Below are 16,843 nucleotides of genomic sequence, written 5' to 3' on the forward strand. Positions count from 1 at the left end.
GCAGTCCTGTTCCTAGCCCTGTGGACTAGAAAGGCTCCTGGTTCCGGCCATACTGATAAATACGGAAACTCCATCTTTATTGGCTTTATAAACATCTCTGGTCTGTACATACATTTCATACATCGTAGGGCGGGAAGCGAGGGCCAAAGGGAGGCCCAGCAGCACAACAGCTCACCCGCTTTCCCTACAGCCCTACCCACTCTGTGCAAACCAAGGCCAACAGCTCCTGCTGCCTCTTCCTCCCTGGAAAAGTCACTGTTACAGGGAGGGGGTCAGGGGTTGAAGGATTAGAAGGAGATTAGAGGGCTTGGTGGGGAGGACACATTTAAGTGCTAGAATCAAACACTGAAGCGAAACAGGCAACTGGCACAAGCAGCAAGCTGAGGCATGGGACGGGGCAGGAAAAGGGCGGGGAGGGGCCACGCTGCCCCTCTGGGCTTGCTCAGCTAAGGCTCTGGGGTCTTGCCCTCACGCTGGCAGGGAGACAGGCCCCAGAGCCTCAGCCCCAGTACCCGGGAGCTAGGGACATGGGTGGCACAGGTAAGGAAAGGATGGAAGGGGAGAAAGGAGTGAAGGCCCTAGTGCCCTGTCACCTCACAGCCCCTCTCTCTTAAACATGCAACAGGCACCCACCCATGTGGGTCCAGGTATGGGGAGCCAGAGACGCAGATCCTCTGTGTTGCCTGAGCAGGTTGGGGTGGGGAGCCAGCTCTCAAAGGAAAGATGGAGAGCCTAGAGGAGTCTTCCTGGGGCAGCAGCCAGTGAAAGGACAGAGATGACCAAAGAGACGTCCCCTGGCCCTGCCAGGGGTATAACAGCAGCAACTGGTTCACACAACCAGGAAAGAAAACAAGGAAGAGGAATTCAAGGAGAAATACCATGGTGAGTAGGGGAGGGGGCTGTCTACCCTCTACAAAGCATCATGCCCAAATAGCAGCTGAGATAGGGTGCTCACGCCTCTCCACCCACACAGGGCCAGTGAGGGAAAGGGGGACCCAGAAGCCCACTGTCCGAAGCGAGTGGGACCAACCACATACGAACACCATTCTTTGGGTCCATTCCTATCCAACCAGGGACTCAGGCCCAGGGACTGACAACAGTGGCAGCACCAGGTCAGAAACGTGGGCACAGAGAAGCATGACAGGGGCCTGAGCCAGTGGGGGCAGAGTGACTACACACCTCAGGGGCCTGCTGGGTAAACGAAGCCTCTGGGAAGTCAGGAACTGGGTGCCTGGCCCAGCAGAGGGTGAGCAGGGAGAAGGAGCAGGTCTGGAAGGGAAGCTCTAGCCACTCAAGGGGTGCAGATCTACTTTGACTTTCTCCCCGCAGCTCAGCATTCCAATGGTAGGGAAGAAGCCTCCAGAAGGAACAACAGCATCCTTCTTCCCAATGATCTTGCCATTCCGAGTGAAGAAAACCTGGGGAGGAGGTGGGGAGAAGAATGGAGCAAGCAGGCTGTGGCCTCTTCCCTGAGGATGCTGGAGCTCCACAGGCCTGAACCCCAATCACCCCAGCTTCCAGCGGGGCTGGAGAGGGGCAGTTAAGGTGATATGGGAAGTGACCACCAGAGGGCGTGCTGAGGCCAGAAAACAGCCTCCCAAGACCGTCTCCCCATCTCAGCAACCCCTGGAGCTCCGAACAGCCCTTGGGCAATGCCAGAGCTTCCCGTCTTTCCCACCCTGGTTGTGAGTTCTGTTCCCCACTAATACCCACCCTTTGCCCAGACCCAAGAACCCTGGTCCCACCCCAAACTCTTCCCTACTCACCACCACCTTCCTGCCCTCATGCTCCGGCTCTATCTCTTCCCCATCCTCTTCCTCTTCCTCTTCCTCCTCTTCCTCTTCCCCTTCCTGGTGCAGGTACATGACATTCCGCACGTTCCGGACAGCCCGGGCAGTCGGAGACAGGATCACTGTGTCACAACTGTCATCACTGTCCCCTAGGAGACCAGGAAACCTGAGCTCCTGTGGTGCCTTTCCACCCTCTGCCCCAAGCAGCCTGGCTGGCCACCTCCACCCCACTCACCCTCACTGTCCAAAATGTAGTCCCGGGGGAACATGATTCCACAGCCCATGATGTCCCCTTTGTAACAGCGTGGCCCAAAGGGGTCCCCCACGCCACTGCCATGGAAGATCTTCCCATCGTCTGTTGGAGGGAGGGGAGAGGACACACACTTGAGGAAGGAGGGCTGACACCACACCCCCAGAGCGGCTCATGAAGCTGAACACTTCCCACCCCTCAGATGAAGGGAAGGGTCAGGGCGGAAACAAAGATGGGGAGAGAGGCCGGGCGCAGTGGCTCACACCTGGAATCCCAGGACTTTGGGAGGCCGAGGTGGGTGGACCACCTGAAGTCAGGAGTTTGAGACCAGCATGGCCAGCATGGCGAAACATCTCTACTAAAAATACAAAAATTAGCTGGGCGTGGTGGCGCCCGTCTGTAGTCCCAGCTACTCAGGAGGCTGAGGTGGGAGGATCACTTGAGCCTGGGAGGCAGAGGTTGCAGTGAGCCGAGATCATGCCACTGCACTCCAGTCTAGGCGACAGAGTGAGACTCCATCTCAAAAAAAAAAAAAAAAAAAAAAAAAAATTGGAGAGAGAGATGTGGGAAGGGAGCCCCAAATAAAATAAAGAGACGTAGTATCCATCTGCTCAAGGTAAGGGTAAGGGGGAACCCTTAGGAAAGGAGTCAGAGGAGAGGGCCCTAGGGAAGGAATGAACACCCAGGGAGGGCAGGCAGGGGGAGGTGGGTCGGGGAACTCTGGGCTCAGTTTTCTTCTAAAGAAAGCCCTAAAGCCCTAAAGGAAACCAAGCAGCAAAAAAAAAAAAAAAAAAAAAAAAAAGAAAGAAAAAAGAAAATGAGGAAAATGAGGGTCTGCAGGAAGGGCACAGGGGGGACCAGCTCAGAGGCCTGGAATGTCCCATCTGGGCCCAGATCTCCCTCTCCTGTCCTGCTCCCCTGGTTTCCAGAGCTGGGAGGAAAACACAGATGAGGAGGAAGCACTAGCAATTTGGGAAGGGGAGGTCAGCCAGCAGCAGGGCAAAGAGCAAGGCCATTTGTGAGGGGCCAGGAGAGGGGAAAGTGGATGTCCCTATGCCTCGACTTCTCCCACCATCCCACCTTTCCCAGGCAGCCCGCTATTCACCTGCGTGATAAGCCACAGACCCTCTGCTCCAGCCAGGGTGCCTGTTCTTGGGATAGTCCTGCACCAAGAAAAGAAAAGAAAATTTATGGTCCCATGCATAAACAAGAAGACAGGAGAGAGTGGCGAGTGGCATCTGAACCTCTGGGACAGACCACAACCCAGAGTGCCAACCCTGCACACTCATACCCTGCAGGCACTGGGGCTTCAGGGGAACCAGGGAGGGTGAGGAAAGTGTTAGTTAAGCTTTTAAGGCCAGAGCCATGGCATGTCCCACCCCCACCCCCCAGGCCTTAGTGTGTGGTGCAGTTATGACCTGTCTCAGGTCCTTGGTCACATGGGGTGTGTACTCTTACACAGCAGACACATACAACTGTGTTCCATCTCAGCTTAGCACCCTCCCTCCAAAGCCTGGGCTCCCCTGGTTTCTCCTAAGAGCTTCCTGGAGCTGCCCCAACAGCCCCAGACCTGAGCAGCTCCATGGGCAAAAAAGCTCAGCCTTTGTGCCCACCTTCCGTGCCAGCCCCAGGGCGATGTAGCATTTCTCTCCAGGGTCCACGATCTCCACCTCGAAGTAGTGGCTGCGGGTGCTGAGTGGGTGCCGGGCCTGGGCCAGCCCCACATCCACGATGCTTTTGCCCTTCCCTAAGTACTCCAGCAGCTGTGGGGGAAAAGCCAGATGGGGGTCAGGGGACAGGCTGACACCCACCCTGGAAACCTGGGCCCAAGGCAGTCTGGGTCCCACTTTCCCAGGTCTGACACAAACTCCTGGCTGAAAGGGAAAGAATCCTAGAGATACAAAGTGGCCCCAAAGTTCTAGGCCAGCATGGAAGAGCAGGATGGGGTGGGAGGCAAAGGGGAGAGCATCACTTGCTGAATGCCCACCCTCCCTTCCCCCACACACTTTCTGGGTGGCAGGGGAAAGCAGCACAGCTAGGGGAGCGGCACATCAGGGCGCTCTAGATGCATCCTCACCCGCTGAAGAACCCTGAAGCCTTTCCTGCTGGGAAAGGCCCAGGGTCCCAAACACAGGGGAAAGGAGAAGCAAGACTAGCTGGGAGGAAACTTGATGACTTTCTCAGGGGGCCTAATGGGGACAGGGAGGATGCAGAAGTTAGGTGCCAACCCCAGATATTCAGGGGAAGGGGGTGAGTTCAGAAGCCAATTCTGCCTGGGATGGGCCTGACATAATTTCTCAAGGTCCTTGTTTTACTTGGCTGTGAACACAGCTGTTCTTAGCTGGGTCAGGGAGGTGCTGAGGGGAGCCCAGGGACCCAGAACGCCCAGCTCTACTCCCTCATTTCATGTGAGGGAGGGGAGAGGTCAAAATGAAGACAGAGGCAGGCTTAGCTGTTCCCAACCCCTCATTGCTCATTCAAGCTGAAGTAGGGGCGTGGAGGTAGGATAGGGGAGATGACTGATGGGTTCTTGGGGCTCTTCAGTCCCACAATGGTCCTGCCTGGGCACGACGGGGCGGCAACCCCCAATCTGGGAGGATTTATTTGTCAGTTGTCGTGGTAATAGTGGGGCGATGACTCAACCCCATCCCCTCTTTCCCTCACCTTCAGCCTCACCTGGGATTCCTTAATCTCCTTTTAATTAGCCCAACTGCCCCTCAAGACTTTCTTCTGCCCTCCCACCCCTGCAGCCCTGAAGGAAACATGCTGCCTGGGGACCTCCTCCATGTCTCCCTGGCAAGCTTTGGGATGCCGGCCTCTCACCTCTCAGATTCCTGCCTGAACAGGAAAGGAATTATGCCCACCTGCACCAGCACAGAAGCCTGTGCGTGTCTCCAGCAGAGGCTGCTCCCGCATCCCCACTCCCAGCCTCAGATGGCCGGCTGCTTAGCTCAGGTGCTTAGAGCGGGGTGCTACTAACCCCTTCTGAGAGTAGGACTAGAGGGGCTTGGTGCCTTTCTCAGCCCTGGATCTCAGCCCTGCCACCTCAAGTCCATCCTTCCCTCCTCTCCAAAGATAACTGGGGATGGATGAGGGGGAAAGCAGCATGCACGGGAGACCACGTAAGCCCATCCCCAAGGCCACACTGTTTGACTTCTGTTCATGGTGTATTCTCTGCTCAGCCTGGGTTCCTCCTCTGCCTCTCTCCCTGGCAAGCCAAGAGGGCTGTGGCTTGATCCACATTAACTAGTCTAGACTCCACCCAGGCAGAGCAGCCCCCAGCCCACCCTCTCCACCCAGCATTGCAGAACTGGGTGGGGGACCCCACAGCTGCCTTTGACCCATTCTATCCAACTGGCCTCAGTGTAGGAAACACAGTGTTCTCCATTTCCAGAGCCAAAAGACAGCCGATCCAGACCCTGTTCCTTGGGAAATACCCGCCCAGCCCTTCCCTTTGCCTCAGCTCAGAAGAGGGTAGCTGCTGCATTTCTGTCTCCGGATAGGGTGGAGGTGCTTTCTCACGCTAAAAGCCAGGACGGACTACCCCAACATGGGTCTCTAAAACCCACTCTCCACCTGCCAACCACAGAGCACTTCGGACAGAATGCTGATGTCCTGGACGACTAGGTACTTGTACAGTGTACAGGTGAGGCTTGTACAGCATGCCCTCTTCAGAGGGGACTGCCCAGCGTCACAGTGAAAGCCATCAGAAACCTCCTGATCCACTCTGCTGCTCCTGGACAAAGTTCCCCCGACCCCCCCGAGCCTTCCCAGAGAACTCAGAGGGGTGGACGTGGGGGGAATATTTGGCCTCCCTGATAGATTCTTTCTTGAGTACATTCCTCTGCCTCCTTGGTCTATAGCTGTTAGGAACCTAGAGGAGGAGTGAAGGTTAACCCTTAGAGTCTGAACTGTTAGGATATTGATGCTGGTCCCTCAATCTGTACCTCAGAATCCAACAGACCTGGGTTCAAATCCTAACTCCTATTACTTAACAGCCGCTAACCTCAGGCAAATGACATTCACCTCCTTAAGCCTTGGTTTCTTCAACAGTAAAGTAGGGATAAGATTACCTGGATTTCCAAAAACAGGTGGAAAGACTTAATGAAGTGACCAATACACATTGCTGCCTCTCCCTAAATCAGTGTAAATGGGGTTACACTGGAATTGCCGATCACAAACAAGGAAATGATCTTTCATCTTAGCCCTTACTTCCAACTACAATAGTCCCTTAGGCCAACCAGGACAATGGCCACTCCCCAGACAACTCTACCCTATGTGTCTCCTCTCAAACAATGTCCAATCAACAGAAATGTTTCTCTGCATTTTTGGTGGGGGAAGAGGGAGCCCTTTCTTTTGGTCTCCCCCCAATACACACACATACCACCAAAGCCCCAGGAAGCCAAAGACATGACTCAGTGTCACAGAGTGGCGGCTGCAGACCACAGTGTGGACAGTCTCGTGCACTCCACACTCTCCCTCTACCAGTAGCACCTTCCCAGCCTCTTCTCCCCTGTCAGTATCCGCCCTCCTCCCCTTGCCAGCAGAGACCCTAATCCCTCTTGACAGGAGCAAGGAAGGGCTCAGTGCCCTGAGGGCCCAGAAGCAACTGAAACAGGAACCAAGTACACACTCTCTACTGGCCAGCTCAGGCTCCAACACGGCCTCCCTCTGGGCTGGGTCTGGGGAGGACCCCTGGGAGGGTGGGGCCTCATTCACCACCCTGTGTGTACCAAAGCTGTTGCCCCTGTCACTAAGGAGTTGTCAGAGGAGCTGTGAACAGGGCACACACACAGAATGAGTCTAATCCCCCAGCTGTTACCTACCACCCCCAGCTCCCCTCCACCACATTACCTCACTTTGCGAGGCCTGGAGGCAGGGATGAGGCGAGAGGCAATACTCCCACCGCTGAGCAAGTGTCCCAGCAATTCCTCAACCCCTCAGAGCTCTGGGGAGGTGGACTCTTTAGGAGGGGAAACAGGTCACAGGAGGCAGGGGAAGAATTCCACTCAAGAAAGAGCCAGGTCTGTCTATATCTAAAGACTCAAACCTAACAACTGTTGAGGCCCAGTGCAGTGGCTCATGCCTCTAATCCCAGCAATTTGGGAGGCCAAGGTGGGAGGATCCCTTGAGCCTGGGAGGTGGAGGCTGAAGTGAACCAGCACTCCAGTCTGGGTGACAGAGTGAGAGCCTGTCTTAAAAATTAAAAAAAGGAAAGTTGGCATGACTGGAAAAAGGCACATGTCCCTCAGGAAGCTCACGTCCAAGTCGGCCCCAGAGGAACGGGTGCCCCAGGAGTAGTGCTCCCACCCTGCCACCTGGCCCAAGCTGGGGTGAGGGTCTGAGAGAAGGGCCCAATTCAACAGCTTTTGTCTAAAAAAGAAAAAAACTTAAATAAGTGGCTGAAGGTGTTGGGGGGAGGGTGGGGAGGAAGGAAGGCTATTTATAAATGTCTACAGGATTCTGCATCAATTAGAAAAGATTGCCTGGGAGGAGCTGAGAGCAGAGTGGGGACAGGTCCAGGCAGAGAAAGGATGCCAGGAAAAAACTCTTGAGGAGAGGTCAGAGATGAGAGCTGGAACATCGCCCTGGCTCAGCCCCAAGTTTGACTCTGTAGATGTTGTCAGAATGATGGTAGATTGAGGGAAAAAAAGGAAAGACATGAGAGTCACGGAGTGGGCATCTGAGGCCTCTTAGCTCTCGGTCGCTGCAGCCTGGGACCCTGATGCCAGAAGGGGGTGCAGAGTATCAGAAGCAGCAGGAGGGTACACTTCCTGTCATTTTCTCTGAGTTCCACTCCACCAGGGGGAGGCCTGGCTCCTAATCCGCTCCCACCCCCTACTGCTTCTGTTTTGTTATCAAAGACTGAGTTGAAAACAGCCTGGGTTGGGGTGGAAAGGCCAGAGGGTGGAGAAAAAGGCCAGGCCAGGAGCAAGGGGGTAGGAGAGGGACAATTCGAAGTGGGAGGGCTGAACAGCCCACTAGAGGTCAGGGCCAGATCCTGGACTTGGCGTCCATTCACTCCCAATGCAGCACAGTGTATTGAGGCAGACAGGAAGAATTTCCCTTCCTCAAGGTTCATGAATTTTCCAACAAAACTTAAAATCTGGGGAGGAAGAATTTCCCTTTCTCAAGCTCCACACGCTTCCCAACGAAGCTTAAAATCCATACTAAAGCAGGTATGAGGAAAAGATAAATGAAGCAAGTTTGGAGGTGTAAGGATGCTCACTGAATCTTTATCTGCCTCCATTCTAATCCTCTATCAAATGCAGGGATAAGACAACAGAAACTGACATTGATGCTGCCTCAAAAAAGATGGCTAAGAACCTTCCACCAAATGTGTGGGACTTCTGACCACACCTGCCCCACAACACTTTGAATGAAAAGCCTGGGCCACTCAGTAAACTATCGCAAGAACAAAAAACCAAACACCGCATGTTCTCACTCATAGGCGGGAATTGAACAATGAGAACACATGGACACAGGAAGGGGAACATCACACTCTGGGGACTGTTGTGGGGTGGGGGGAGGGGGGAGGGATAGCATTGGGAGATATACCTAATGCTAGATGACGAGTTGGTGGGTGCAGCGCACCAGCATGGCACATGTATACATATGTAACTTACCTGCACATTGCGCACATGTACCATAAAACCTAAAGTATAATAATAATAATAATAATAAAAGAAAAAAAAAAAAAAAAAAAAGAAAAGCCTGGGCCAGGCATTTTGCCTACAGATCAACCCCCAGCCCCTCAAAGGCAGCTGTGCAGGGCTGTAGAAGACACCAGAAGCTGAAGGAACCAAAAAGGGCAAAGCAGAACTACTTGTTCCCAGGGTCAAACTATGAACCTGAGTTCCCTGAAGAGGAGGAAGTGAAGAAAAGAGAATACGTGCTAAAGAAAACACAGATCTGGACTCAAGGACTCATGTCAAGAGCCTAGGCTATCTTGCCAAACCCCACACGGACACTGTCCCAACTCCCCATTCCCAGCAATTCAGACGTGACCATGTGCCCACAGGTGTTCTGCCCAGCCTCCTCCGACCCAGCCCCTCCCACCCTCCCACCCGCTACTTACAGTCCCACAGACTCTGACATCATGTAGCCGGCCCCATTCATCCTCGTAACTGTCCACCATCATGACGCTGTCATCCTCGCGGCCCAGCTCAGCGTTGAGGTGCAGCCGCACCTCCTCACCCAGGGAGTGCATGCCCACTGCTGGGAACAGTCCATCTGGGGACATGGGCATGATGGTAGAGCCCACCTGCAGCGGGGGGAAAGAGGGAGCTGCCGCCTGGCCTGCTTTTCCATAGATCACCTAATTCTCACAAGGGTACTTTTAAGATGATGCAACCAATAATTATCACACACACTGACAGATTTAAAAAAAAAAAAGCAACCCAGAGGTGCAGAAAAGTTTACAAATGTGCTAAGTACTCCTGGCTAAGCAAGGTATGTACAGAGCTAGAAGACAAACACAAGTCTCCTGACTTGCTGCCAAATACTTTCAGTACGTGTGCTGGACGGGACAGTGCCGAGGCGCAGATGCTAAGGCAGCAGGACCCCTTGGCCAAGGCCTGAGAAACCAATTTCCCAATGTGGGAGATGGAGTTGGATAGAAGGGAAAGAGCTGTGTGTCTCTCTCTACTATTGGCTCCTGTCCCATCTCCTCACCATACCTAGTCTCTCTACGAAGAGGACAGTGAAAGAGATGTGAAACAAGGAAAACAGGACACAGAAAGGACATATCCCCGAAAGTACTCAAGTCAAAATCCAAAGAGGACCTCCAGCTTACATGGCCAGGCCATAATCTTCCCCTCTCTTTTATCTACTCAAAACCTTCCCCCAAATCACCCAATTCTGTTCCCCACAATTCCTGCTCATCCTCTGCTCCACTAACTTGCCTCTCTCTGCCTGTCATCTGGGCAATGTCCCAGCTTCCTCTGGCCATGGGAAGTTATCTTCTCCTACACGCAGGAGACTTCAGGAGAATCTGAGGCTGGACTGGAGGAGATGGAAACTCAGTGCAAGGGTCCCTGGGCAAGCCCCAGCCAGCAGACTCTTCCTAATCACTCCCCACAAATCCTTGGGCAGATTTCAGCCACGTAAATCCCACCCACAATTTCCCACTCACCCGCTTCCCATTTTTGGTGAAGAAGATCTGGGCGGTCTGCACATCAAAGGACACAGGCTCAATGCCACAGCCAATCCGGTCCCCGGAGTTGCATTTTGACCCAAACTGGCGGCCCTTGGCTCGACCATTGTACAGCCTGCAGACAGAGTAGTACAGACACAGGACCCGAGCCTGGCCTCCCAACTTCTCCCCAGCACTGACAGCAGAGGCCTCATCCTCATCTTGCTGCTCCTGGTCACTCTGTGATGGTACCCACTTACATCCTGGCGTGAGCATCACCCTCCTCTAGTCTGTAAGCCTTCAAGGGTAGCTGCCAGGCCACTTCCCTGTCCTGACCAGAAAAGTCTATGAAATACCCAGTGGGAAAAGCCAACCCAAGGTAGTTCTTCAGATCTAAGATTCCCAAATTCATAGGAAAAGGGACGGGTTGCACAGGAGCCAACTCACTTGCCATCATCAGCATGGTAGGCTACAGAGTCAGGCAACCAGCCAGGCTGGTGATCCAAGCTGTAGTACTGAGGGACCAGCCCCACAGCAATGGTGCCCCGGACTCCACTGTCCACAATAGACACCTGGAGAGAAGAAAGCAGGGCACAGTCAGCAGGGCTGGGAAATGGGATGAATTGCTGGGGGTGGGGGAAGGGGACTTAGAGATTAAAGTGGGCTGAGGCTCAAAGAGAAAAAGGACATGGGAATCAGGAAAAAAGATAAGATACTCAGCGGGGGGAACTGGTGAGAGTGGGTGCCTATTTCACTTAGAAAATTACTCCCAAGCTTTGGAGAAAGATAGGACTCACATCACTGTATGGTGGGTTTGGGTTAGGGGACATGAGTCAAGTCTGGGATATGGGTCAAAGTCTACCTAGCTAAGGGGTAGGAGAGCAGAAGGGACAGGGTGACAGGTTTCCAGGGCACCTATCTCTCAGATGAGGGGCCATGCTATCCTGCACCTATTTCCCAGCCAACAGGACAGCCCTGATGGAAAATTAAAAGGCCCGGGTCATACATCTAGTAAAGGAGCTCCTTGAGGCTTAATGATCTCACCCGCAAGCTAACCCCCTGCTCTGCCCACCCACTGCCTTGATCACCTCAAAATAATTGCTGTCCTTGGTCAGGGGTCGAGAAGCCACGTAGCAGCCAACTTCACCAGAGTTTCCATGATAACTGAAGGAAGAATGAGGGAGGAATTCCATTAGCAGCCTAGCCCAAGAGTAGGGGGAGGGCCTCAGCTTCGCCCACCCTTACCCTGCAAGGGCCAGCACACAGGAGAATCCATCAGGCTGCACTTCAGTACATCGGCAGACATCATAACCAGATACTTAAGGTCACCTCACCCTACTCCTCTCGCAGCCTCCAGCTGGAATCCAACCCATACCAGACCAGTGCGAGCCTGGTTTCTTCATTTCCAGGAGGAAAAGAATGTAGAGCCTCCCTTACTTGCCTAAGAGAGGTCTCACAACCCTGTGTAACCTCAATCTCTCATGCTGCAGCTTCAGCCCTTTTCCTCTGGCTCTGTCCTCAGTGGAGCTGGAGAATAATGGCTGGTCTCCATCCTCTTTACCAAAGCCCTTCATCGATTGGAAGACAGTGATTCAGTTCCTCGGCTTTCTTGCCTCTAGTTAAACAGTACTACTTTCTTCCACCTTCAGTGGAACTTTGTGAGAACATGGGCTCAGAAGGAGTCAGGGAAGGGGTTCAAGCCAGAAAAGAGGGAGGAAACACACACACAAGCTAAGGGGCTGGAAATACAGGAGTTGATGGACAGGGTACACTATAGAATGGCCCTTCCCCAAACAGGAAATCAACTATCTCTGAAACAGCCACTCTTCACTAGACCTAATCCCTGAGACAGTGGCAGGAGACTCAGGTACCCCACTGGAGTCTTCTCAACAAAGCACCTAGGAAGCTTCTGAGACCCCAGCAGGCTCCTGTGTCTGACATGATCCCTTCCCCTACCCAGCTAGATCCCCTCCTTGCTGGATGAGGACAGAGCCACCCAGTGACAGAGGCAGAGGTGAGTGTAGGGTGAGGCAGCACACACTGCTCCACTCACAAAGGCCTCTGGGTGGGTGGATCACTTGAGGTCAGGAGTTCGAGACCTGCCTGGCCAACATGGTGAAACCCTGTCTCTACCAAAAATACAAAAAATCAGCCATATGTGGTGGTACACGCCTGTAATCCCAGCTACTTTGGAACCTGAGGCAGGAGAATCACTTGAACCCAGGAGGCGGAGGTTGCAGTGAGCTGAGATCACGCCACTGCACTGTAGTCTGGGTGACAGAGCGAGACTCTGTCTTAAAAAAAAAAAAAAAAGAAAAAGAAAGGCCTCTGGAGTCAAGAGCATCCCCCTTCCCTGTGCAGTGCACAGTCTCCTTCTCTGAAAAAAAAAAAAAAGAAAACAAACAACAACAACAAAAAACCCTTTCCTCTCCAATATCTGGAACAGAGAAGAAAATGTGGAAGCATTCCCCTGAACTCACCTTAAAGTATCTCCATCTACAAGGATATGTTTGAACCTCTCCTGATATCGGAAAGCTCGGACTTCTCGAATCTCCCGGATCCGCCGACGCCAATTCAGAAACCGGTAGTGCAGGTTGAGGTCATCCATCTTGTTCATGAGAACAAACCTGCCAAGGGGAGAAGGGGATTGAGGAGAAAGCAGGGCCCTAGGTAAAGCACCTCAGCCTCTGTGACCCAGAAGGTAGAGAAGGCACTGGCCTTGAGGCCAGCTGCCCAGATTGACCTCAACAACCCCCATCTTCTTTCTTCCATTCAACAAACATTTACCAAGCTCCTACTATGTGCGCTCTTCTCCGTGCTAGGGATGGAGCTGTGAACAAGATGGACAGGATTCCCATTCTCACAGGCTGGGAGGTGGACACGACAGGCAATAAACAGACATAATTTCAGGCAGTGGAGAAAAGAACAGGGTGATATGATAAAGAATCTGGAGGCAGTGGACAGAGTAGACAGAGGCGGTCTCTCTGAGGAGGTGACATTTGAGTTGAAAAGGAGATAGGCATGACAAGCCAGGCATATTCCAGGCAGAAAGGGCAGCCACAGGTCCTTGGGTGGAAGAGAGCTGGCATGGTAGAGAAACAGAAAAAGGCATGGACAGCTGGTGTATAGGGAATGTGAGGGAGAATATACAAGATGAGAATAAGGCAGGAGTCAGATCATGGCCCTACAGACAATGAAATGGTAAGGACTTTGGATTTTATTCCAAGATGGAAACTTCTGGAGGGTTGTAAGCAAGGAAATGCCATGATTGGCCGGGTATGATGGCTCATGTCTGCAATCCCAGCACCTTGGGAGGCTGAGGCAGGAGGATTGCTTGAGACCAGGACTTCCAGACCAGCCTGGGCAACATAGTGAGACCTCATCTCTACTAAAAATTAAAACAATGAGCCAGGTGTGGCAGCGTGCACCTGTAGTCCCAGCTACTAAGGAGACTGAGGATGGCTTGAGTCTGGCAGGTCAAGGCTGCAGTCAGTTCTGATTGCGCCACTACACTCCAGCCTGGCTGACAGAGCAAGACACTGTCTCAAAAAAAAGAAAAAAAAAATGCCATGATCCTGGGCCTGGTGGCTCACACCTGTGATCCCAGCACTTTGGGAGGCGCCGAGGTGGGAGGATCACAAGGTCAGGAGTTGAAGAGCAGCCTGACCAACATGGTGAAACCCCATCTCTACTAAAAATACAAACAAATTAGCCAGGCGTGGTGGTGCGCACCTGTAATCCCAGCTACTCAGGAGGCTGAGGCAAGAGAATTGCTTGAACCTGGGAGGTGGAGTTTGCAGTGAGCCAAGATCGTCCCACTGCACTCCAGCCTGGGCGACAGAAACTCCATCTCAAAAAAAAAAAAAAAAAAAGCCACGATCTTAATCAATTCCTAAAGATCATTCCAGCTGCTTGTTGGAGAACTGATCACAAGAGGATCAAGAACAGATGTGGGCAAACAATTCAGAGGTTGTTGCAGCAGTTCGCATGAGAAATGACATCCACTAAGTCGATAGCAGCGCCGATGGATGGGAGTGGGATGATCCAGGTATTTAAACAACCATCAGTGCCTACATATAAATGAATGAATGATTTTTCCTGGGAGCCAAAAGTGAGAAAGAGGTGCAGTACTCTTCTCTTCCCATTCCTCAAACACTGGGACAGGGGTTTTCTTAACGCCTGACATTGCCTTGCACACGGTAGGTGCTTAGTAAGCCTTGGCTGGGCTGAATTTGATCCCAATGCGCAAATTACGACTCTTATGCAGTAGCTACAACCCACCACGTGGCCCAGAAGAGTAGGCACCTGTGGGACAGACAGCCCTAAGATTCCACTCCCGGGCACTCAGCCAGGACTCAACCCCAGGTAGATGCTGGTTGCCCAGACCCCACAGCCTTGGCACCGGCGAGTGGCGGCCCTACTGGGCCCTGTCTCCTCCCCGGGCACGGCCTGATCACTGAGATGAGACCCGGGAGCAGCGGGGCCCCAGCCCATCCGTGGGCCTACGCCCAGTCTCCCCAGGCCCTGCACTGGGCCGAGGGTGCACCGACAGAAGAAGCCCAGTGACCAGAGCGCAGGGCCCCGCCCCTGGCCCCGGAGCCCCCGCCCAGGACCCCCGCCTTCCGCTTCAGGCTCCGGGGAGATACGAGGCCTCCGGGACCCCGCCCCCGATCCCCGCCTACCGGGGCCGCCGCGTCCTCCTCATCCATAGGCCTCTCAGCTCCGCACACAAGCTCTTCGGCCGCCGCCACCACACACATCCGGGTCCCCGCCTTTCCTTCACTCCTAGAGGCCCGCCTCGTCCCCCATGTAAGCCAATCAGCAACGGCCTCTGACGATGGGCGTCTGCAGGAGCCAATCGGAGGGCGCAGGCAGGGTGTGGGGCGCGGCTCGGTGCCCTGGGTACCCAGCTCAGGGCCCCGGTCAGGTCAACCCGGCTGTCGCTGGGGTGAGCGAGGGCGACGTGGCAGCGCGGACTCTGCTGGGTGCCTGGGCGCCGCTGAGGCGGACGGGGGGCGGCTCTTGAGCGGCGCCGGGCGGGACGGGACGGGCGGAGAAGGTGGCCACGCTCGCTCAAACGTTGCGAGTATTACTTGAGCCCTCGTTCCGCGCTGGACTAAAAGCTTTACCGGAATGTCCATTTAATCCACGGTGCAGCCTTATGAAATAAATCTTATCTCGTTTTTACGGATGGGCCGGAGACTGGCCTCTATAGCCTGCGCGCTTAACTGTTACTGTATGCTGTGTACCCTCCCGAGCTCCGTTTCATGGCACTGCTCGCTCATTATTGGCAAGAACTCCATTCCAGGAGGAGAGAACTTGGGATGCAGAAGGCACAGTGGCACGAAGCGGCGTTCTGTGGAGGAACACAGGACTTTGGTAGGCTGAAGGAAAGTTAGACTGGGGTCAGAATGTGAAGGGACAAAGACACGAGTATTTATTGAACACCTACTAGGGAGTGTCTACCTGCCATTCTGGAGGATTGGACTCCTAGATGAGGACTTCCTTGCTCCCTTCCCATCACCATATCTCTCTTTTCTGGACGGAAAAGATTCCCCTCCTCTGTAGCACCTCATTTATAACACTTTTTTTTTTTTGAGACGGAGTCTCACTCTGTCGCCCAGGCTGGAGTGCAGTGGCACGATCTCGGCTCACTGCAGGCTCTGCCTCCTGGGTTCACGCCATTCTCCTGCCTCAGCCTCCCAAGTAGCTGGGACTACAGGCGCCCGCCACCATGCCTGGCTAATTTTTTTTTGTATTTTTAGTAGAGACGGGGTTTCACCGTGTTAGCCAGAATGGTCTCGATCTCCTGACCTCTTGATCCGCCCACCTCGGCCTCCCAAAGTGCTGGGATTACAGGCGTAAGCCACCGCCCCCAGCCATTTATAACACTTATTACCGTCTTGCTTTCGTTATTGGAGTCACTTATGTGTGTAGACCCGTCTCTGCTAGACTGTGAGCTCCTTCAGACCCCAGACTATTCTATTCTTATCATACTAGATACTCTAACGTGTTGAGTGCCAGGAAAGCCATCAGCTCGCATACTGTGAATAGTGCCCACTCGGCATAAGGGCAATGGGTGATAGGAATAGATGAGATGGGAAACAGAGAAACCCGGATTAGAGCCCCAATTCTGTGTGACTAAAAGGTCAAGGTCTTGGTGTTCTCATCCCTAAACAAGAATTATTGAAGTATGTGTTCTCTTAGCTCCCTTCCAGCCCCTGGATGACTCAGTTCTGAATAGCTACCCTTCCAACTCATCTCCACCTCCTTTTGATTCCCTCATTGCTTTTCCTCCGCTCCTCTTCTTGTGTTATGAAAATACCTCAACACTGAGCTCAGCTCTTCCCAAAGGCAGCCAGAGAGGGACAATCTTAGGAGGCTGCCAGAGTCATGTTCATCCCAGACCAGGGCTCTTTCCAGAAACTGACTAGCTAGCTGGCTAGGGTCAGACATGGAGACAAATGGCAGAAGAAGGCATTTCCAAACTGTTACTGTTCACATGCTTATTTGGATGCTTATTTGGCATCCATATATCTTCTCTGGTGAAGTGTCTGATTAAATCACTTGCTCATTTCAAAAAATTGTTTCTATTGCATTTTGAAAGTCTTTATATATTCTCGATTCAAATTCTTTATCAGATATGTGCTTTACAAATATTTTCTTCTA

The 16,843-nt window shown here is 53.2% G+C and overlaps 1 protein-coding gene across 1 annotated transcript; it reads right to left on the reverse strand.

The window, feature by feature from the left end:
* Nucleotides 1-60: 60 nt before the first annotated feature.
* SPRYD3 (SPRY domain containing 3) lies at nucleotides 61-15,525 on the reverse strand. The gene is made up of 11 exons (XM_054442187.2): nucleotides 14,857-15,525; nucleotides 12,655-12,801; nucleotides 11,263-11,338; nucleotides 10,622-10,746; nucleotides 10,175-10,310; nucleotides 9,119-9,304; nucleotides 3,654-3,803; nucleotides 3,146-3,203; nucleotides 2,026-2,145; nucleotides 1,767-1,939; nucleotides 61-1,418 (listed from the first exon to the last, which is right to left on the reverse strand). Exons 1-11 carry the CDS (start codon nucleotides 14,877-14,879, stop codon nucleotides 1,284-1,286), a joined length of 1,329 nt encoding a protein of 442 aa, XP_054298162.1. The 5' UTR covers nucleotides 14,880-15,525; the 3' UTR covers nucleotides 61-1,283.
* Nucleotides 15,526-16,843: the final 1,318 nt, after the last annotated feature.

The sequence above is a fragment of the Pongo pygmaeus genome, chromosome 10 (genome assembly GCF_028885625.2).
Source record: "Pongo pygmaeus isolate AG05252 chromosome 10, NHGRI_mPonPyg2-v2.0_pri, whole genome shotgun sequence".
NCBI lineage: Eukaryota > Metazoa > Chordata > Mammalia > Primates > Hominidae > Pongo > Pongo pygmaeus.